Source organism: Rhincodon typus, chromosome 2 (genome assembly GCF_021869965.1).
Source record: "Rhincodon typus isolate 14 chromosome 2, sRhiTyp1.1, whole genome shotgun sequence".
Classification (NCBI taxonomy): domain Eukaryota; kingdom Metazoa; phylum Chordata; class Chondrichthyes; order Orectolobiformes; family Rhincodontidae; genus Rhincodon; species Rhincodon typus.
In genome coordinates, this window is record NC_063333.1 from 120,542,995 (window position 1) to 120,566,702 (window position 23,708).

At 39.3% G+C, this 23,708-nt stretch overlaps 1 protein-coding gene across 4 annotated transcripts in view; it reads right to left on the reverse strand.

Annotated features, from left to right (window-relative positions):
- The window catches only part of mboat1 (membrane bound O-acyltransferase domain containing 1), a 92,389-nt gene that overhangs the window by 26,117 nt on the left and 42,564 nt on the right, over nucleotides 1-23,708 (reverse strand). For 3 of the 4 annotated variants that reach the window (XM_048618057.1, XM_048618062.1, XM_020514567.2), the window contains 4 exons: nucleotides 16,998-17,053; nucleotides 7,685-7,739; nucleotides 5,230-5,413; nucleotides 1,505-1,697 (listed from right to left, as the gene is read on the reverse strand). In XM_048618057.1, coding sequence (XP_048474014.1) covers nucleotides 1,505-1,697; nucleotides 5,230-5,413; nucleotides 7,685-7,739; nucleotides 16,998-17,053 — 488 coding nt within the window. The remainder of the gene's footprint in view (nucleotides 1-1,504; nucleotides 1,698-5,229; nucleotides 5,414-7,684; nucleotides 7,740-16,997; nucleotides 17,054-23,708) is intronic. The other variant, XM_048618069.1, reaches the window with a different exon arrangement.

Below are 23,708 nucleotides of genomic sequence, written 5' to 3' on the forward strand. Positions count from 1 at the left end.
CACCCCCATCTCCTACCTACTAACCTCATCCCGCCCCCTTGACCTGTCCGTCCTCCCTGGACTGATCTATCCCCTCCCTAACTCCCCACCTACACTCACCTTTACTGGCTCCATCCCCGCCTCTTCAACCTGTTTGTTTCCTCTCCACCTATCCTCTCCTCTATCCATCTTCTATCCGCTTCCCACTCTCTCCCTATTTATTTCAGAACCCCCTTCCCCTCCCTCATTTCTGATGAAGGGTCTAGGCCCGAAACGTCAGCCTTTCTGCTCCTATGATGCTGCTTGGCCTGCTGTGTTCATCCAGCCCTGCACCTTGTTGTTTCTGAAAGATCCTGTCAGTTCACCACCTTCTGCTTTGAAAATCTGTAGCATTCTAATTTTCACTTCTACAGCACCTAAGAAATCCAAAATAGTAAGTGAAGAATAAGTGACACGGTACCTAGTTTTACATGGACAGGAGGATCAAAGAAGAACAGTCTTCAATCTTCGGGGCATTTGAAGTTACGAACCTAATTGAAGTTGACCGAGTCTTGACTTAATTCAACAGATTACTTCTTTGATAATGCTTCAAATAAATGGTTAGATGTGATTTGTCTGTGTTTCATGCATAGTGTGATGGATTCAACAGTTTAACATATTAACAGACCTTTCATCATGTCACTTGCAGTTAATCTGAGGGTTTTTAATAAAAGGCATACTATACCATTTTGCAAACAAGGTGTTATTCTGCTGCTTTAAGATTTACAGTCATATTGCTGTGAAAAGCCACCTTTCAAGCTCAAATATTGTTGCAATGCTGGAATGATTTTCACAGAACCCAGGAGGAAATGACTGGTTCAAAACATGATCCACAAACATATGTAACAATATGTAGAACATGAAGTACTGTTTCAGAAACATATCCCAATACATTTCTGATCAGTTATATCTCACCATCTATAGTGGCATAGACATTTGATATTTATCTGCTAACCTGAAGTGTGCCTTTAAACAAGCGAAAGCTAGCCTGCAATTTAAGATAATCAAAGGGTATTTGTAATTTATTGTAAATTTCTCCAAGCTTCACTGGTTTCCTTTTTGAAAAAAGCAGTCACATAACCAGAAATTTTGCATTATCAATGTTAGAAAGAGAACAGGCAAGAAAGGAGAAACAAAAAGAAACTGAATAGCAATGGCTATTAGAGTATCACCAAAATTATTGAAAGCATTGACAGACTGGGGCAATGAGGCTTCTCCACGAATACTGAGGAATTATTTATGCAAATCCAAATCAAATTTTCCTAACTTTAATCAGATCCATCACCCATGAATGAAAATTAAAAAGTCAAATATCCAATAGGTTCAAACAAACCAAAATTAAATTTAAAAATATTCATTAAATCCTTTATTATTCTAATTTGTTCCAAGTACTTCCTTTATGAATCAGTCATGAAGCCTTAATTAACCATAAAATGTAAAATATGGCATTAACGTACAGTTAAGAATTCACAGCAAATTACTTTACCTAAAGTCCATGCAAAGTAGTACTTGGGTCTAGATGCGTGAACTGAGAGAAAGAGATAGCAGAGTTTCCTGAAGAACGATGCTTCACTTATAAACTTGTCATCCACATTGTAGGTGATCGGGAAGTTCTTCGTGATGAGCATAAACCAAACTAGACATACAAAGGTGATAACCATTTTGTTTGCTACAGCTCTCTAGAAAAATTAAACAAACCCCACAAAATATATAATGTTTAGATATGTGTCAGTACTGCATCAGTAACAAAATATCCAGAATGTAGTACAACAGGCAAAAGTGATTTATAACAATGAAATAAGGACTAAGCAGTTTTATGTCAATAACAACAATATTCGAGTGGTTAAAGATAAGTGGAAGGAACCATGTTCAGAACAGTGCCAAGCATTTATTAATTTCATAGTATAGCACAATGCTTCTTAAATCCATTAATTAATCAGAAATGAAATAAATTCTGATGACAGGCCACTAATGTGACACACTGGTAAGATTTTTGATGCCGTTGTAGGTAACTTGAGTTGCGAAATTTCTATTTTATATCCAAACAGTTGAAAGAAGATAGGGTACTGAAGCAGGTTAGTGGACTGTGCTTTCACTTGTATGATCTCAGCTGGAATCCAAATAAAGCTAATTATTTAAAAATCAAAATTTACTGGGAATAACTCAGAAGGCGAGGTATTTGTAGAGAGAAACAAAAGTTAATGTTTCAGGTCATGATGACCTTTCTTTCTTCAGAATACTGATCCACATATGCTGCCTGACAAGTTAAACACTTCCAGAATATTTTATTTTGATTTCAAATTTCCAACATCTGCAGCATGCTGTTTTGTAAGACTAATGAAAAATTGGCTCACTTTACAAGCTGAAAGGTTCCTCCCTGCCTAAGCTTAGAACAAAGCTATCAATCCGTACTGACCTGTATGTAACCTTACAACCCTGAATAGGAGGGTGGCTGACACTGGAAACATACCAGTTTTTTAAAAATTCAACAGAGGCACACTTTGAGAGTTCTAACTAAGATAGATTCCTGGACCAAAATGCAGGTACCACGGTTGGGGGGTGGGGGGGGGGGGGAGGGGGCAGTGCAGCGGGCATCCACCCCGCACCTGGTTTATGTAATGCATGGTCTGAAATCTCACACTTCATGGAGGACGTAAAACATAAAAAGCAAACATTTTTCAAAAAACACATGAGGCTTTGTGATGATGTGGAATGGATTGCCAGAAAGGATATTGAAAGCAGATTAAATGCTTTTGGAAGGGAACTGGAAAAGGGAAAAAAATATACAATACCATGGGGGATAAAAAGCAAAGAATTGGAACTAATTGGATAGCTCCTTCAAAGGTCTGGCACTGACATGGTGAGCCAGAAGGCCTCTGTCCAATAAGCACAGTAGCCTTGCAAGACTGGAGTCAGTGGGAACAGGGAGAAAAACTCTCCACTAGCTGCAGTCATACCAAGCACATAGGAAGACGGTTGTGATTGTTGGAATTCAATCATCCCAGTCTAAGGTGTTTCTCAGAGTAGTGCCCCAGGTTCAACTATCTTCAATGACCTTTCCTCCATCATAATTGCAGCAGTTCACTGATGATGGCGCAATGTTCAGCACCATTCATGACTCCTCTGATAATGACCAATGTCCATATTCAAAAAGGATTGGACAACATCCAAGCTTCAGTAAATAACATTCAGGTGACACAATTGTGTCAACACCAGGATCCTGGGACAAGCAAAGCAGAGACAAGCGTGGGAATTCCTAGAAGCCTGGTACTCCACTAAGAAAGCCATCAATAAACACAAAGCTAGAACCCATATACACTCCACGGTGAAGGAAAACCAAAAGTGAGATAATCCAGCTCAACGGACACCAGAGTTTAAATAACAGGTGGGAAAACACAACAGCACTTCATCGGAGGCTGCACTGATGATGTTACCCAGCAGGGTAAAAACATCTGCAGAACAACGAACCAGCTCGGCGAGCCAACCAACCACAAAAAAAACTTTTCTTAAATCAAACTTTACCATTTTTGTTTTTAAACTTTGGCGCACACAGCTATCTTCTGAAGAACAGTCATATTGGACTTGAATATTAACCCTGTTTCTCTCTCCACAGATGCTGCTAGACCTGTTATGTTTTTCCAGCACTTTGTATTTTTGTAGCAGATTTATAGCATCTGCATTATTTTGCTCTTACGTGCAATATTTCCAGCTTTAAATGACAAGGCAATCAAGGTATTAATTTGATCCATTAATGGGACCACACCGACTGATTAAGATGCTAGTGCTCCAGCACACCGGGTTAGATAATGGGATTTTCTGCCATGACAACTATTCTGAACACGTCCTGTTCATTATTTTCTGCCATTCCTGATGCGAGATTGTTTTAACACTGTGGCAAAGTATCGAAGAAAATTCAGGGACAATACTGCACAACCAAAATCCTAACAGAAGAATTTTGACAGTTTATGATCTTAAACACTGATGACTTAACAATTTGATTTTGAACTGTATCCTTTTTCTATTCCCTCTTTAATGCTCTGGTCCACTTAGATGCCGTCATGACTCACTTATGACAATCAGTGAAGAAGCTGAAGATGGTTGGGACAAGCTCATTGTACTTGAACATTTTTTATTCATTCACAGGATGTTTGCCACTGGCTAGGCCAGCATTTATTGTCTGTCTCTAATTGCCCAGACAGCAGTTGTGAGACAACCACATTACTGTGCATCTGGAGCTGCATACAGGCCAGGCCAGGTGAGGACAGCAGTTTCCTTCCCTAAAGTGCATTAGTGCCCCATCCCACCACAACCGAGAGAAGTGTACTCCAACGAGCACAACTATTTTTTCTTGCTCCTTGAAGGCAAGTCAGGTAGAGATGTGGTGAGGTTGAGGGACACAATTACCAAATTTAGGCAAAGGCAGGTGAAAGCACAGCTGCGAATTGGGGGGAATACACAAGAGGTTTGAATTGGAGTCACAGAGCAATTTTAGAGGGTAACAGAGCTGAAGGAAGTTACCATGATAGGGAGGAGAAAGACACTGGAACAGTTAAGTGGGAAATTACAGAAGGATGAACTAAACCACCACGGATTGCACTTCCCTTATATTTTATAATGCAATTTGTGAAAAAGCTAAACTTCTTCCCACAAAGGAAAAGATTATTTCATTCTTAGTCAGAATTAGTATTAATATATTAACATGCATTTTCCCTTTATGATGCTGATTTTCTCTTAGTCAGTATTTCAGCACAGTGTTATGCACATGTGTGCCTTTGTGGGTCTGTGTCTGTTCACCTGGGACATTAATATTGTGTACTGCAATACATTTTGGTTCCACATGGATTTAGCGCCTCAATTTTATTTGAATCTCTCTTACTGTGACAGCAGTGGTAATTTTCCTACACCAATGAGCCATAGATTTGTCTAAGTTGCAGAAACTTAGGGGTAGTCTTAAACTATTGATCTTTGAAAACTAAGAACTGAATTAAGATTACCCAAACTTACTTCACATAGGATTTTCACAGCCTGCAAACAGAATGGTCTTGCATCCAATCAGTCTGGTTTGAATCTAAACCCTAGTCCCAGATGAGAAAGTCCAGTATCTAAGTCATTGTATACTAGTTCCCAAAAGTCCATTTTGCAACTTGATTATAATTTGGCTTCTTTACCAGCAATACACCATGAATATAATTATTGTCATTATATACATACCAATGGGGAAGGATCAGGAAATTTGCTAAAGCCTTTTTGCTTCCAATGTTCTTCTATTAGTTTCATGTCTATATGGTTGCCTTCAATAAAAGCAATATAGTCCTTGTAATTACTGGCAGGTCCAGCCAAAATACCTAGAAAATTCAGGTGATAGCTGCAATACTCTAGTAGAGTAGGCCTTGAACTGTAAATATAAACAAGAAAGCATCACAGCAAGTGCAATGTAGTGAACAATCATATTTACAAAAGAGAGTAAAAATACCATATACATATTCAATCCTGGGCACACATTTTGTACAGTCTTCAAAGTAAGAAGGGACGGCCATCAAGTGTTATATAACCCATCTGAAACAACAGCCTTGGATTAATGTTTAGCTTAATACAACATCGATGGATCTTGTGGAACGTGAAGAGGAGCAAAAGTCAAATCAAACAGCCATGAAGTACTGCTCACTTTGGCTGATGATTGAGGGCAAGTGAGGGCAAGGTGATGAGGCAGTAACTGGGCAATCAGACTTGTCCAGCTTTTTTTTTTTTTTTTAAGAACAGGACACAATCGGGTAATTTTCAATATGGCTAGACGCGCAGCTAATTCAGGAGCACAATCTTAAGAAACACTCAGGATATTTTTGGGACCTGTGGCCTTTGCTGTGTCCATGTGTTCAGCCATTTCATGATATCACAGAGCAAACTGAGTTGTAAGGACTGGTGGGAGTTTAGGAAGCAAGTAACCTCATGTTTTTTTTTCTGTTCAACACCACCCCCAATATTTCTCCCCAGATCTGAACTAGCTTCAAATACAACATTTAATTTTTCTCAGTTCTAATGAACTGAGCTACAACATATGAGCTCATATTTGACCTACACCATATGAGATCTATTTCTTACTCCATAGTTGCAAAACAAAAAGTTAAGCTGTAGGTCAAATATGCAGAATTTTGTACTCCTCCCCGAAGACATAATTCTAATATTGGCATAAGTCATAGGGCAAGCTTTCACACACCTGTCACACAGACATAGGAAGAACTAAACCAGAAAGTCAGAAATAACAAAGTGAGCAAGGAAAACTAAGGAGACAACTTAAAATTATGATGCAACATCATGATGTTTCACATAACCTTTTCCCTTTCCAAACCTGTGACCTCTGCCACCTAGAAGAATAAAGGCAATAGATGCAAGGGAACACCATCACCTGCAAATTCCCTGCCGTGCCACACACGATCCTGACTTGGAAATATAAATCGCCGTTTCTTCAACATCACTGGTTCAAAATCCTGGAACTCCCTGCTTAACTGGACTGTAGGTGTCCCTCTACTCCAAGGACTGCAGTCATTCAACAAGACAGCTCACCACCACCACCACTACCACGACCACTACCACCACTACCACTATCACCTGGGGCAATTAGGGATGGGCAGTAAATGACAAGCAAAGATTTACAGAGAAACTTGGGTCCCACAGTTGAATACAATAAACAAAAGACCCAAGCTCATCCAATCCACTCCAGGTGGGTGGAAACAGTCTTTCAAAGTGTGTATAGACGGGAGAACCAAGAATGCACATGCACGGTCAAAAACAATAAGCCAAATCTCTCTCAACTTATATGGCAGTACTGGCAGTGCTCTGTCCCTATTAAAACAAAAGCAAGGCAGAGGAAAAACCAAAGAAGAAGAAAAAAGGGAAAGATACAGAACATTTAAATTGATATTGATTTAATTTTCTTTTTTTCTCATCTCTCCCTCAATCTCACTCCAGTTTCCAACACAAAGTGAGAAAACACTTGCTCTTAGCCCAGACTATCGATGCCACCCCGAGACAGCCATGAAAGTTTATATTCACTTAAGGCTATAGATTTCCTAATATTCTGCCTTGTGTTGAGTGGAAGGAAGCTGGAAGTTTTATTGCTACAGTGACATTCTAAAGTACAACTATTCACAAGGACAGGTTGAGCATTCATGTCGGTCCTTTATTTGAAAATACGACCACATGCACATAATGTTCACGAAGAGGCTGTGAGGCACATGTCTGACCTCAAACATTGCTGTTTTCAGACTGATTGCAAGATATGGGACTATATCATATGCTGCCAAGATGCTTTATGATTGGTAGTAGTTTAAGACATGTCTCCTCAAATGTAAATGACAACAGTCTCCCCAACAGTCTCCTGGCACAACTTAATACCGTGACCTATTGCTTGAGAAATATTAATAGAACATACAATCCATCTTCTTTCATTTCCTTTGTAAAATGTGTGTGTGTCATCGTGACTATTATTTACATTGTCTAAGTAAATAACTTCTCAGAATACACTGTAGTCCATTTACGAGATACTCTATCAATGACTCGACTACATTTGGTAAATTATTTTTAAAAAATTATGATGTAATAACTTAGAAGTAACTTTTAACATCTAAACATATAGAAGGAAAATCAACTGCAGGTTTTGTTAACCTACCTAACAGCAAGACGGCGCTGTTCAGCAGTGAGTTCTTCCTCTTTACGTCCCAGTCCTATTGAAAATTATAAAAATTTGACCAATTGATAACGGAAGCGGCTGGTACGTGTGTATTGTTAAAATTAGAGTGCTAACACAACCAATAACTCCTATAAAGATTGTTTTATACTCCATTAACAGTAATGCAGAACTCGTAGAAATTTCAGAAATGCTAGTCATCAAAGCTTAACTGATTGAAAGTGGCAGGTACAAATGTGGAATTTAGATATTCCCTACCTCAAACAGAGGCTCCCAACCCCCGAGCAACCCACCTTCCCAAACACAAATCTTCCACCTTTCCTGACAGGGGAGTACATTCATTGGTCCACTATATCACATGTGTGCCAAATAAGTTACGATTGCCTAGTAGGCCTAAGTGAGTTGACCCCCTGCTATATGCCAAGGTGCCACTTTTACCTTTGAATTTAAAAAGCATTTGGATTAGAATGTTGCTAAAATATTCTTTAAAACAGTTCTTCTTGCATGCAAATGATCTTTGAACTCTAATGCTTGAATCTACCAGTTTTACTGCCCAGATATATCACTGTGTGAAATTAAACTACTTGAAATAAAATGATTCATAGGAAGTTCCATTATGGCAGCTTATTTTAAAAAATTAAAAGTTAATCTCAAAATGGGCAATTGTTTTTACAGTGATTTTGGCTGTTGTTTGCATATTGCTTGTGTATATTTATATATCACAGCATTCAACACAATGTGAACAGCAATATTTTGATAAACTCTGAAGAGAAAAAGAAAAATCAAGACTTAAATGTAAAGGAGTGCAACTGAACAGTCAGGAATGCAACAATAAAGAAACTGAAGACTGAGCTATTATTTAATAGAACAAGATTTCACACCAATAATTCCCATACAAGGAGTTCTGAATCTTAGCTACTTTACCACCCTCCTCCTGCCCCAGCAAACGTACAAATGGCCGAAGTTTAAATGTTTCAGCATTCTCAGAAGCAGACCATATGCTTCACTTTTACCCAAGGTCCTTTAGCAAAATGGGGAGCCAGTGGCATAGTGGTAATGTCACTGGACTAGTAAACCAAAGACTCAGGCTAATGCTTTGAGGACACAGGTTCAAGTCAATTTCAAATGAAGCTGGTGCTGCTTAGAGCAAGCTTACATTTGTTAGAGCCAGCCTACACCTTTCAAATAGGAGGAGTACTCGGGCTGATTCAGGTGTTGGAAGTGACTGGAGAACACTGTCAGACCTACAAGAATAAAATGAGATCACAGTGCAGACCGTTTTCTTCTAGTTTCTCATATGTAGCACTAGAAACCTCAGCATTGTAAGTGGATTGAAAGACTCTCCGTTCAAATGGGCCAGCACACCCACAAGACAGATAATGAGAATGTACTGGGGAGCAGACACCCATCACAGTAAACACCAGTACTCCAGACCAGAGAACGCAGTTGAAGGGCTCAAAGAAATTGAATAAGCCCACATGATTCATCAAGGTCAGTAAATGTGTCTTCAACTGCCGTATCCTTAAAAATAAGTCACACATTTTTCAATTCACCATACAGCCACTGTTACTAATCTACCAATAACTCAAATCTTTCATTCATTGTCTTACCTCACTCACCCTTACACTTAAGTGTTCCATACTCTCACAGATTGCCTGCACTGCCAGCTACTCAACCATGATAGCCATATTACCCATGGGAGTGTTGGCAGTAGCTCGTTCATGGATCATACATTTTGAATACAACATTAGTTTTAGGAACATAACTTCAGGGTGTAGGCCGAAACAGTTAAAATAAAAAGTCAAGACCTATAAAAATCACTGATAGGCTTCCTTAGATGAAAAAGTGGAAACATGGACCTGGGTTTTTACAAGAATGGGGAGTTTCTCAACTGTAGCAAAATAGTGGTTGTACCTGGAAATCAGATGTTCTGCTCCCAAATACAGCACTTCCCATGTATGTAGAGTTTGGAATAGGGAAGGGGCAGGAAGGAACTGCTTCTATAAATCAGCAATTGCCTCCATGAATGTTACATTTCAATCTTATGTCTGGAACACAATGTGCACAGTTTACACCTCGTAGGAACAGGTCCTGAATTTCGTGCATTTCTTTGGATAGCCCGGGTAACCCTTTGGAGAATGGCAGATGACTGTAGAAATTGCTTTAAAGTTGTCGTGGTTAATAAATCATGGGGGAGCACTACAGAAGGAAGAACAGACTGATTAACTCTCAACCATTATTTTCTGACCTGAATGAGGGCAATACTCCTACTCTGCTTCAAGTTTCTATTTGAGCCAACAGCAGCCTGTATTTCAAGTTAGTAGGAACTGCAGATGCTGGAGAATCTGAGATAACAAGGTGTAGAGCTGGATGAACACAGCAGGCCAAGCAGCATCAGAGCAGCAGGAAGGCTGACATTTTGGCTGATTTCTGATGAAGTGTCTAGGCCCGAAACATCAGCCTTCCTGCTCCTCTGATGCTGCTTGGCCTGCTGTGCTCATCCAGCTGTACACCTTGTTATCTCTGTAGTTCAGGTTACACCAGTTTCACGGCATTTTTCAAAAGAGAAATAAATCTTATCCTCATTTAAAATAAACCATTGTGATTCATAATACATGCACATAGTATACCATAGTTTAAATGTTAAATCACTAAGGTGTCCACAGTACAAAAAAAACTCTCAAGTCATAAATCAATGACCAACCATTGGATCCTTGTACAAAGGCAAATACTGATATCCCTACAAGTAAATACTTAATTTTCTCCTCAGATCCTCACATTTTTTGAGAATTGTTTCTAAAACAGAAAAAGAAAGCACAAAGAAAAAATAAATTTACCACTTCAGTGGTATTAATGATAAACTGTAGTTAGCTAAAAATGAATTAAGACTTGACTTTGGGGATCTGTTGCTAGGAGCCACATCCCAAAAACACAATCCACGCTTTTTCTCCAAAGTGAGCCAGTAAGTACTGAACACTTGCACCATTGTTGCTCCAACTAAACGTTACAATTTAAAACAGACCTTACATATTCATCTCAATTTCCTGACTGGCCTCCTACTTTATGTCTTCAAAACTAAAAAGGTATCTAAAGCTCCCCTCCTTATCTTTAGATCTGTCCATGGCCTCACCACAACTGTCCTCCAGCCCTACAACCAATGAGATCACTGCACTTATCCAATTATGCCCTCTTGCACATCCCCAATATTCATCACCCTACCATCTGTGGCCTTGCCTGCAACAGTGCCCCACAGAAGACTTGTGAGAAACATTATGGATTACGGAATAAACAAGACAGTAGCAACATGGATGCAGTATTTGCTGAGGGATAGAAAACAAAGTAATGGTGAATAAATAATGTTCAGGTTGGAGGAAGGTTTGAGGTCCAGTTCTCCGGGGGTCGTTTTGGGATCCTTTTCCTGACGTACATTAATGATCTAGATCTTGGCGTGTAGGGAACAATTTCCAAAATTTCCAGATGATACAAAACTAGGGAACACTGTAAACTGTGAGAAGGATAGTGTAAAACTACTAAAAGACATGGGCAAATTGGTACAGTGGGCATTTAGATGGCAGATGAAGTTCAACACAAACAAATGTGAGGTGATTTTTTTTGGTAGCAAGAACACGGAGATGCAGTATAAAACAAAGGGCATCTGAAACAAACAAAAACAAACAAACAAACATACAGTATTTAAGGCTTTATTAATAGGGGTGTCGAGTTCAACAGCAAGGGAGTTATGCTAAATTTGTATGACACTAATTAGATCGGAGCTAGCTGGGGTATTTTGTTTATAGTGCTGGGGACTATACTTGAGGAAAGACATAAATGCTTGAGAAATAGAGAAGAATGGTTCCAGGAATGAGAAACTTCTAGTGTAAAGGTAGATCAGAGAAGTTGGGACTGTTTTCTTTGGAAAGGAGAGGGCTAAGAGAAGATTAGATAGCGTAGCAGCAGAGAAGATAGGGAGAAACTGCACAGATGTAAAGAAATTTGCAAAATAAGCAAATGCAAAGTGAGAAAAAACATTTTCACACAGCAAGTGGTTATGGTGTGGAGCATGTGGAAATTGGGGACCTTATTAAAATGTGCTCTTTTTGTATTCCATATTTAGCATTTCCTGAGGAGGATTAGACCTCATTTAACAGTGCTACTGTTGTAACTAGCCTTCTGCTGGTATAAATAATAGATTTATCAGGGGCCACACTGTCATATCATGAATGCAGTGTTTTGGAAAATAAGTTTTTGTTGTTGGAAGGAATTAAAACTAACTTTCAAATGGAGGTGAGCAAGGGAACAACAGTTCTCCAATATCATAAGTAGCTGCTCCATAGTCAATGGCCAGAAGGATTCAGAAAATTTGTTGAGATGGCATAAGCTACCAGCCCCTAAAAAGAGGATCTATCAACAAGTGCTCAGAGGCAGCAGGCAGTCCTTTTCAGGCAGCCCTTGTAAGTGGCAGTCCTCGTCAGGAAACTGCTTTCTCCAGATGAAGGATGGACCACAAGGCAAAGAGGAAGACCCGGGGAGAATTTGTTAATACTCTGGCTAGAGAGCAGGATGGTACCTTTGAAACATTAATGAGACTGACACATTTCATGCCTATAGCCTATTTATCCTCTGGTATCAGTGAACTACGACAACTGTCACAGTTGTTTTCTAATTAACTAAATTACTCTTCTTGTCAAACTCAATAAACTCGCATAAATTGCTATAAAATGTTGACTCCCATTTTAGGTAAAGAATCACAAAATCAACAACCATACTGCTTAAAGTGTGGTGAAGTCAGGTTCAACTGAGACTTGAAATAATTCATGATGCTCACATAAACAGAAATTGCTGGGGAAACTCAGCAGGTCTGGCAGCATCTGTGGGAAGAAAGCAGACGCAACACTTTGGGTCTGGTGATTCTTTATCAGAACTGTGATCTGCTAGGAAAAAAGTAGTACTTACGCTGAAGGAGAGGTTGAGGTGGGAGGGAAGATGTCTGTGTGTGCCTGTCGAGATGGATTCCAGAGAAGAAGAGATATGAAAGGAGTAGGTAAACAAGATTATGGATAGTGAGCCAGGATAGAAGGAAAGCTGAATAAGTGATAATAAGGGCTAAAAATAGGAGAGAATGGGTGAGCTGTGCTTAAAGCAACCCGTGTCAAAACAGGGCTGGGTGTGGGTGGGTAATAAAATACAGGAGGATAGAATCAGGTTCTAAATTTATTGAACTCAACTGTAGAGGCAACAAGGTTTCCAAGTGAAAAATGAGATGCTGTTCTTCAAGGTTGTGCTGAAAAACACTGCTTTGTTTTGAGTTATGATCGTCATTCAGAGAGCCATTACAGGAAGATGGGCCAAATGCTTCCTTTTGCACCGTAACAATTCTGTGAGTTAACAAACTCCCTATGTCAATGAAGTCCTCAGTTGGCATCTTTAACCACTCTACACCTCTCTTCCTTTAAGGGGCTCCTCAAAACCTCTCTGACCAATCAATAGGTCACCTGCCTGAATATTATGTCATGTTGACCTATGACAAATTTCATTTCATAACACCCTTGATATGTTAAGGCTAATATATAAACACAAGGTGTTGCTATATGTCCAGCTACAGTCATCAGCCTGTTCCTCTGAAGTTACTATATAATGTACCAAGATGGCCAAGTACTGAATGAAGTAAATGTAATTTGGATGCCTATAAATTATTATTTTGGCTGCATTCCTCACATTCCTACCTCATGGACTTTTCTTGATTCAAAAAAGAAATAGAGCAATATATAATTTACAGCTTGTGGACAATTCAGTGGTGACATTTTATGAGGCACTAGAGGAACTCAGAAGGAAGTTCTGTGTGAAATTCCCACAAAAGCTAGGAAAGCCTACGTTCCAAATTTACAGAAATGAGCCAGTGTCTGACAGTTGTGGTGTGGAATGTACTGCTGGAAAGTGTGGTGGAAAGTAGATTCAATATGAACTTCAAAAAAGAAAAAGGAAAAATATGTAGATTTACTTGGGACAATGACAAGGGAACGGTACAAACTAGCAATTCTTTCAAACAGTTAGCACAGGTAAATCTTCCTTCTGTGCTGTATACTTATATGTGAAGTTGGAAATCATTGGAACAAAACTTATAATCCATCAAACACCTAATCTGCCAATTAATTACAATAGCACGTATAAACAGCATTCAAGAGAGACCTGGGAAACAAGTGAGTCAGGAAGAAAAGTGAAAACAATGACCAACTATGGCATGAAATGAAACGCAAAAGTATATATGCTGAAGGAATATTTATTGTTTCTACATTCTTATATTCTTAAATTACCAGTCTGTATAAACATTTATATACAAAGCAGTACCAACACTGAACTGGAAAATGGCAGTCACTCCTCTCTCCAATAGGGATATCATGTAACAAAGCAGAAAGTGCTGGGAAGAAAAGGAGAAAGTAAAGCTATACTGGTAATCTTCCAAAGATGACTTTTCTCCTCACCAATAATGTCTGAGGAAAATAATTTTTTAAAAAAACAAAACGCAGAATTTCTAAACACTGCATCAAAACAGGATGACTTCTGATAAACACGGACATTTTTCAGGTTAAATTTTGAAATTTAGTTTATTCTCTTCAAGAAAGCAGACTGTCCAACTCATTACGCTTATGTTGATAAAACCTTTAAACAAAGAAACAACAGATTAAAATTTGACTCTGTCACTGGGGGCTAAAACGAATGGTCCCTGAAAAACAGGTGCAGACTTGTAAATAAATATTACTCCTTACCTCCATAACGCAGTGCAGGTGGGTTGCTATGTTGGTGGAAATAACTCCAAAAGCCAGTATCCCGTCACCTTTTATTTACACGTGGAAAGTCCTTGACACAGTTCCAGCTCCCTCACAGCCAGCTCAGTGAACAGGATGTCTAAGGTGCCTGTTTTTCTCTGTCAACCAGGGCTCCCTTATTGGGCCAGATTAACAGCCTCAATCAGGGAGCTCATATTCTGTGAGATCTACCTGGCTGACCTCATTACAATCATGACATTGGTGCTGCCTGCTCATTAGCATGATTACTTCAAGTAAATAGAATTAATCACCCAGTGTCTCCATACATTACTTGCCAGGACGATTGAAAGCTAGCCTGCAAATCGAAGGTAGGTATTTTAATCAACCTGTTCAGATACATTATGTCGTAGGTCTGGGACAGATAAAAATATATTTAAATCAAACTGTTCAGATACGTTATAACATAGCCCAGGCATTCTATCCCCAACTAAAAGATAAAACTGCACTCTGACTGCTGCAGGTGTTAATTGAAACAGTGCTGAGCAACAAAGTACTATGGCTGACCATTGAAAAGTGTATCCATCATTGTGGATTGCACTTAATAAGATTAATACATAGTTTACCCTGCAGGGTAGACTAAGTTAATTTCCACCACCCCAACAAGACAGGAACAACAATGAGGGCAATCAAACAACAAGCTCAAATCTTGCAAATATTACGCTTTTATGACCAACCAACGATTCCAGAGTATGTAAAACAAACTGTTCCTTCATACTAATGTGTATATCCTTCCTATACACTTTCAATTAAACTGTCTGGGTATCTCCTTCCATTTCCAAAGCTTGATTCTGCTCTCTCAACATCGCTGACTGTGTCAAATTTGAAATTTGATGACCAACTCTGCACGATGGACTCACTGTGACATTGCCTGATTTCTCTCAGTCAAAAACCCTGGTTCGCTTTACCCTACTGATGGATTCTGTGATCCCAGCAAACTTCGAGCTTCTTTATGATTTGCACTTTCTTCAAATTTTCACTTTGGGTTGCAGCAAGAAAATGGATTCTACGAGGTTTCTCCTGCTCTCCCTTCATCTTAATTTCTTTTGTCTAGACAATGATCTCCATGACAGTAATAGAGTTTATTTCCAATCTTCACCAGATATGTGAACACATCTACTTTCTCCAATCAACTACTTCTCCTTATCACCTCAATGGTTCTTCCACCTTGATCATCTGACTAGCACTGAACTTTAAGTTTCATACCTCGTGCATAATGACTCATCTATACATTGTCCTGTTTTCTCTTACTTTGCTATTAACATCAGGTTTAAGCAAACTAAACCTTTTCCTAGGAGCATGTTTTAACATGAACATAAGGTGTGTACAACCAGTTAGTGAATCTAGGGTTATTCTGTCAAAGAACAGAAAATTGTCTAGTCCATGAAGAGAAGCATTGAAATTATTGGCTAACTAGTCACCTGATAATTATTCTGCAAGACCTGTCCACAAGTTGTAGACTTCTTTCTGTAGCACCATCCAATGCTGGATAATATGGTATTATTAAGAATGTGTTTGATTCCATTCTTATTCAAAAATATTTCAAACGCTTCTGGCGTAAAGTTTAGATCATTACATGACAGCAACACTTTGGCGGAATAATGACTCGTAACCCCATAGGATGAAGCACTGACCTAAATTCCTTTGAGTGAAGTTTAGTGCAAGACCGTGCCATTTTGTAAATATGGCCTTTCTGTTTCCAACAGTAGGAGCAGTCTTATTCTTGCAATTAGATCAGCACCGTAGAATAATGGTTCGAATAAAATATAATGTTAAACATAAGCGGAATTCGTTACTAAATTGAAGCAATATTAATGTCACATAGCTAATGATAAAATAAAACTTTCTTGATCATTTTGCCTTCATTTTCTTAAGACAGACAGTAAGCAGAAAGACATGAAAGTAGCCTGGTATCAAACCTGTCAACGTATGGAATATTCTGGATGCTAAATTATTATTGATATCAACCTCAGTAATAAAACTTACATCCACACATTTGTCCAAAGGTTTGAATTTTGACAGGCTGCATCACCTCAAAAAACTGGTAAGGAAGGAGTCAAATCTTACACACATTACCGGCGAATCTTTCCTCTGTGTAGAAGATTCATCCACAGGCTGAATAATACTAAACATTACGACAGAAGTTTTAAATTAGAACAGACACAGTAAGTACCTCAGCATATATCAATGCTACAATGGGCACTTGTGGCACAATGGTAGTGTCCCTATCTGTGGACTAAAAGGTTCAGGTTCAAGATGTCAGAGATGTCATTTTCAATCAACCTCTTTGAAAATAATTTTTAACTGTGCTACAGGTTAGTTAAATAAAAACAAAGTGCTAAAGAAACTCAGCATGTTTGGCAGCATCTGTACGGAGAGAAACAAAATTTACATTTCATGTCCAATATGACTGCTTAGAACCAGAAAAGCGAAAAAATACAAATCAGTGCCAAGAATAGCCGTTGGGTTCTTACCATCATGCATTTGAAAGGCAAGGCTGGTAATTTTCTGAGTGACTATCATCAAGGGACTAGAAATGAAAAGAAAATAACTTCAATTATTTTAATTTTACATTAATATAGAAACAGATACTAAATAATCCACAAAATCTGAAATTGCTGATGTACAGAAAATAGCACCCAAATATCAGATTTTATAAAAAATTTCAGGTATTTCTAGTAAACATAGTCATTTGTCTTACACAATCTCCGAGCTTCAGTGACCCAAGTCTGAAATGCTCAGTTACAAGTTAGAATTAGTGAACTGGAACTATCTGCACACCCAAAAACAACTTCAAATGCTCACTTCATGAACTCTCCTTAAACCTTTCCATCTTTCTTATATTCCGTTAATAGTCCATCTCTATATTAATAGTTTTATCTACTACAGGGCATTTTTCTCAATTAAACAAGGTGTCCAATTCAGATGAAGCAGTGAATTTTTCCCTTTGTGTTTACGTAAACACAGAGATGCACAAACTTTAATCCCCATTTGAACTATACTGGCAATTAAAGTTATAGCATGGAGGCAAGGGAGGCATGAATGTGTGATAAGGAACAGCAAAAAAAATCACAACAATGTGAAGTATGTTAATGACAAGATGCTGGGAAGAAATAACTAAGTTTCCATAAAACAAAAGATGTAGGAATACAGCAAGCTGACAGATAGGGTGGACTGATGTGTAAAAAGTAAGAATTGCTTTATTTGGTTTTTATCAACTCTTAAAATTTATTGCACTTTAGATGGTTGCAGACTTTTCCTTCCAGTACTTTATCTATCGCATATTGTTCATGTGTCAGATGGATGCTCATGAATGAGAATGGGGTGGCACAGTGGCTCAGTGCTGCCTCAAAGACTGGGGACCTAGGTTCAATTCCACCCTCAGGTAACTGTCTGTGTGAAGTTTGCACATTCTCCCTGCATCTGCGTGGGTTTCCTCCGGGTGCTCCGGTTTCTTCCCACAGACCAAAGATGTGCAGGTTAGGTGGATTGGCCATGCTAAATTGCCCATACTATCCAGGGATGTGTAGGCTAGGTGAATTAGCCATGGGCAATGCCAGGTAACAAGGAGAGAGTAGGGGGCTGGGTCTGGGTGGGATGGTCTTCGGAGGGTTAGTGTGGACTCAACGGGTCAAACGGACTGCTTCCACACAGTAGGGATTCTATGAGAAAATGAACCCTTTCCTGCCTCATTGATCTACAGTGCAGAATGAGCAATTTCAGAACCATAATGGAAACTTGGGATAGTCCACTTATATGCCCACTCTTGAGAAGATCTATTTCCAACCAAGACGTACCAAAGACAACATCACATTATAATAATATCAGATTAATCCCACAAGTTAAATTATTGATCTGAAAAAAGGGAGCTTGTCCTTCTAAAATATGCTTTCACATATTTGAAACTGTAGATCAGGAAGTCAAAATATACTATATTTATTGTGCATCAGCTGTTCGGTTCCTGTTAAATGGCAATGCCGTGACTGTCCAAGAAAGCTGCTCCCTTTTAGTAACCAGCATTGTGCTTCAGCCCTCTGGAGAGCTGCTGCCCCAGTTCAGTATGAAGTAATTTTTACCCCATTCAGAAAAGAAATGGCCATTAACATTTCTTCAAAACAGTATCAGGAACATGTATTCCACAGATTATGAAAATAAATATTTTCAATACAACTGGCCCCCCAAAAAAAGTCAAGGTCACTTGTGAGCCTGCCCCAGAAGCAATAGGCAAAATTTGACCTCACTCAAAGGTGGAGAGTCAAATAAAGCAAAACAGCTCGCTGATGTACTTCAGAGACAGTTAATCTACCTTGCATATGACTCCAGTCCAACATTACACCTTTATTAGTTGACCAATTGTTAATCCTGATCCAAGCCAGTTAAGTGAGGCAGAAATTAGACCATCTTTCTTTGTGGATAGAGTTTATTAACCACGCAGTATTACATGTTGAGACCAGGTAGGACAGCAGTTTCTTTCCCTAAAGGGCATTAGTGAACTAAACTTTTTTTTGGCAACAATTAACATTGGTCACATGGTCACCATTAGGCTAACTTTTTATTCCAGGATTTTTTTTAAAACTAGAACTCAAATTTCATTATCTGCTATTTTGAGATTTGAACTCATATCCCCAAAGCTGAGGCTCTGGATTACAAGTCCAATAACATTACCACTACATCATTACCTCCCTAAACCATGCAGTCTTACAGCTCCTTCCACACATCAATCCCACTTGTTTCCTCATTTTATTTACCCAATTAATTAATTAACCTCAATCACCTGCTTTTAATGATCTGTTATACTAACACCGATAGAGGTTGAATTACTGTCACCAGCAGAAAAACAAATCTACAAATGTCATCTTGTAAGAAAGAGCAACTAATCTAAACTCAAACAAAGTTCAATAAAGGCAGCAAATTGTAAATCTAAAGCACAGAATTATTATTTTTGCCCATACACTGCATCTCTTGTGGTACCCACCAGTTGCAGATGACCCCAAGCACAACGGTGGGAATAAATGAGCTCTCCAAGGCCACTGAAGCACTCATAAGATCATGATAAGAAACTGACAAAATCATCCAAAACAACCCATATTCATCCTACTCCACCCATTTTTGCCAGCAATACCATTTACCCACCCCACATTCATCCCTGACCTGTGAACAGGCACACGGTTGACTCTTAATACCCTTATGGAAACTAGGGACGATTAATAAATATTGCCTTGCCAGTAAAAATGCTGTACAGTTTCAGTATTTTACTCAAGTTTCATTCCACTATTAAACAGCAGCTTTCTTGTGCATTTGCAGTAAGCCATTGCGCAGTGGTAAATAACTTGTAGTCATGTTTACTCATGAGAATCCTACTGAAGTTAACCAAACCTCCAGCATATTTACACTGTATATTCTAAAAGAAAAGAATATTACTGGGTTACGATGGAATTCAGTAAATATTCAGTTACATCACAGCTAACATGGTACATTATATAGCACACCAAAACTTCATGCAAATAATATAGTAACTATGAGAAGAATAAACAACTCACCACAAGAATCCACTGAGCATAAAGGAAAAGAAACAGAGCACAGGATAATGTAAAAAATACAAGATAGACTTCACGAAACAGAAAGCCCAATGATCGGAATGAAGTGTGAAAACAGCCATGAACATCATCTTTAGAATGAAAACAAAGGTTGCATGTTCACATACGCTATAATGATTATTCCTCACTACATTTTACAGCTAATCGGGTTTGTCTTTAAAAAAAAAAAATCACAAATGAAATAACTGAATCCTTAAGGAGATATGCACAAGCTGTGTGGAAGTTTCAGAAGGTGAAGAACTAGACAAGGAATCGCAAAATGTACTCCAAGTTTCAGTATTGGAGTAATTTCATAATAAGACTATCCCAAACAGAAAACAATTTGATTTTTACCCAAAGGAAGAAAATGAGACTAGGTTACTCCTACTATCTCTTACTCAGACTTGGTTCATGACAACTCAGCCATTGCATAAACTGGACTGATGACAGGATGAATTCTCTTTAGCAAGAATGTGGAGTCATCCACTAGCTAGCTTCTGTCTTGGGGTACATATAGGGTGCACAGTGGAATTACACAAAGTCACCCCAATTCTCTGCATGCCACTCAGTGAAAATATATTTCAGAAAATCTATCCAAGTTTATTCAATAAAAGGCACATTACAGTATTTCTATTCATTGAAAAATATACACAAAACAGATTTTTCAAAGAAAAGTGTTCATTTTCACCTTCACTTCCTAAATGAACACAAAACCTACCAAAGAATAATAAATCTCCAATTCCAGCTGTCACTTTGAAAGCAATGGGCTTGGGATAGATCACATTCAATGACAAAACAAAGCTCACCTCTCCCCCACCCTGCAAAAAAAGTACCTCTTTTTGTACAGGTGGTGTACCTGTGGCAAAAAAGCATCATTCCCTAAGTCAGAGATAGTAAGGACTGCCGATGCTGGAGTCTGAGATAACACAGCGTGGAGCTGGAGGAACACAGCAGGTCAGGCAGCATCAGAGGAGCAGGAAAGTTGACATTTCGGGTTGGTTCCCTTCTTCAGCAACGGGGGAGGGGAAGGGAAGAGGCCTCTGAAATAAATAGAGGAGGGGTGGGGCTGGGGAAAGTAGGTGGGATGGTGATAGGTGAGTGCAGGTAGGGAGCGGTGGGGATTGGTCAGTGAGGTGGGAGGAACGGCGAGCAGTTTCAGGGTCAAAGAGATTACCAGAGGGCTGCAGTGGGATAAAGATCCACTGAGGTCTTTCCAGAGGGAGGAGGAGAACTTCTTCAAGGTAGGCATCCCTAGAAGAGGCCTCGCAGTGGGATTATAACTCACTCAGAGATAGTAAGATATTTCAGAGCTCCCTTCCCCCTCCCCCATTTCTGAAGAAGGGTCCCGACCTGAAACGTCAGCTTTCCTGCTCCTCTGATGCTGCCTGGCCTGCTGTGTTCCTCCAGCTCCATACTGTGTTATCTCTGACTCGAGCATCGGCAGTTCTTACTATCTCTGAGCGAGTTAAAACCTGACTGCAAAGCCTCTTCTAGGTCACTCCACTTTGGGTTGAGGTTACACTGTCTTCACCGAACCTGAATTCCCCCAATCCAAGCCAAATCTTGCCCATGTTTTGTTGGGCTTTACAAATTTATTGTGAGGGATTGTCTATTTTGCTGGTCGATCGTCACAGTTTCTTCAGGGCAGTAACTGTTATTTATGTTTGATCCAAGGTGGTAGGCTATTTTACCGGAATGATTTACATCCTAATCTTTTCTCAAGTATGTGTATAGGTACATTATAGATTTCCCCCAACCGATCTCCTGTCGCCTTTACTTATGGAACTAGGGACATTTGTATAGGCCCTACTTCCAGCTTGCCTGCTTGCTTGCCTGAGATGAAGGGCTAAATCTGGAATCCTTTTATTTGTTCATAGGATGTGTGTGTATCACTAGCATTTATTTCCAATCCCTAATGGTCCTTGAGAAGATAGTGATGGTTGCTTTCTTGAACCACCGCACTTCATATGGAGCAGTTATACCCACATTAGTTGTAAAAGAGTAACATACATCATTTGGACTCAGCAACGGTAAAAGAATCATGGTATATATCCAGATCAGAACTGTATGTGAATTGGAGAAGAACTTGCAGGTGGTGATGTTCCCATTCATCTATTAAATTTGTCCTAGGTTATAAAGCTTGTACGATTCTGCTGATGAAATCTTGTAGTTGCTGAAGCGCCCCTTGTAAATGATACTGCTGCCACTATGCATTGGTGGTAGAGAAATTGCATGTTTAAGGAGGTGGATAGGTTGATAATGGACAAGCTTCTTTATGCTGATGGTATTCAGTTTCTTGAGTTTTTGGATTTGCTATTATACAGACACGTGAAGAGTATTTGAATACATTTCTGACTTGTGTCATGCAGATGATGGACAGGCTTTTGGGAGTCAGAATGTAAATTGCTCAACACAGAATTCCCAGTTCTTGACCCACATCTATAACCATAGCATTTATATGACTGGTCCAGTTCAATTTCTGGTCAGTAGTAACCCAAGATGCTGATAAGGGGATTCAGTAATGGTAATGTAAAGGGATTACTCAGACCATACAGTATAGGTTTTGGGACATCATGTTGAGGTTGTACAGGACATTGGTGAAGCCACTTTTGGAATACTGTGTACAGTTCTGGTTGCCGTGCTATAGGAAGGATATTATTGGAGAGGATTCAGAAAAGATTTATCAGGATGTTGTCGGGCCTGGAGGGTTTGAGTTATACGGAGAGGCTGGATAGGGTGGAACCTTTTTGACTGGATTGTAGGAGTTTGAGGGACCTTAGAGATTTATAAAATCATGAGGGCATGAACAAGGTGAATAGCATAGGTCTTTTCCCTAAGGTGCGGGCGTTCAAAACTAGGGTGCGTATTTTTAAGATGAGAGGAGAAAGATTTACAAGGGACCTGAGGGGCAACTTTTTCGTATAGAGTGTGGTTCGTATGTGGAATGAACTGCCGGAGGTAGTAGATGAAGGTACAGTTATAGCATTTAAAAGACATTTAGACAGGAACATGAATAGGAAAGGTTGGAGAAATATGAGCCAAACGCAGGCAAGTGGGACTAGTTTAGTTTGGGAAACTTGCTCAGCGTGGACGAGTTGCACCAAAAGGTCTGTTCTGTGCTGTATGACTCTATGGATGATGGTTGAATTCTGTCTTGTTGAAGATGTCACTGTCCAGCACTTGTTTGGGACAAATGTTACTTTCCCTCCATCATAAAGGCCCGTGCCTGAACATTGTCCAGGTCTTACTGCATGCAGGTACAGACCATTTCAGTATCTAAAGGAGTTGAGAATGTTATTGAACACAATGTAACTACCAGCAAAATTCCCAATTTCTGGCCTTTATGATGGAGGGAAGGTCATTGATGAAGCAGCTAAGGATAGTTGGACCTTTGCTGTATCCATTACAGCCAGCTGTTTTGCTTTGATAAAATGTACAGTCAGTTGAATTGCTGAAGTCTGTTGCCAGCGATTCTGTGGACCCAGGAGGGGCCAAGATGGATGATCAACTAGTTACCGCCCTGAAGAAATTGTGAACGTTGACCAGCAAAACAAAATAAATTTGTAAAGTCCAACAAAACATGGGAAAGATTTGGCTTGGATGGGGGGA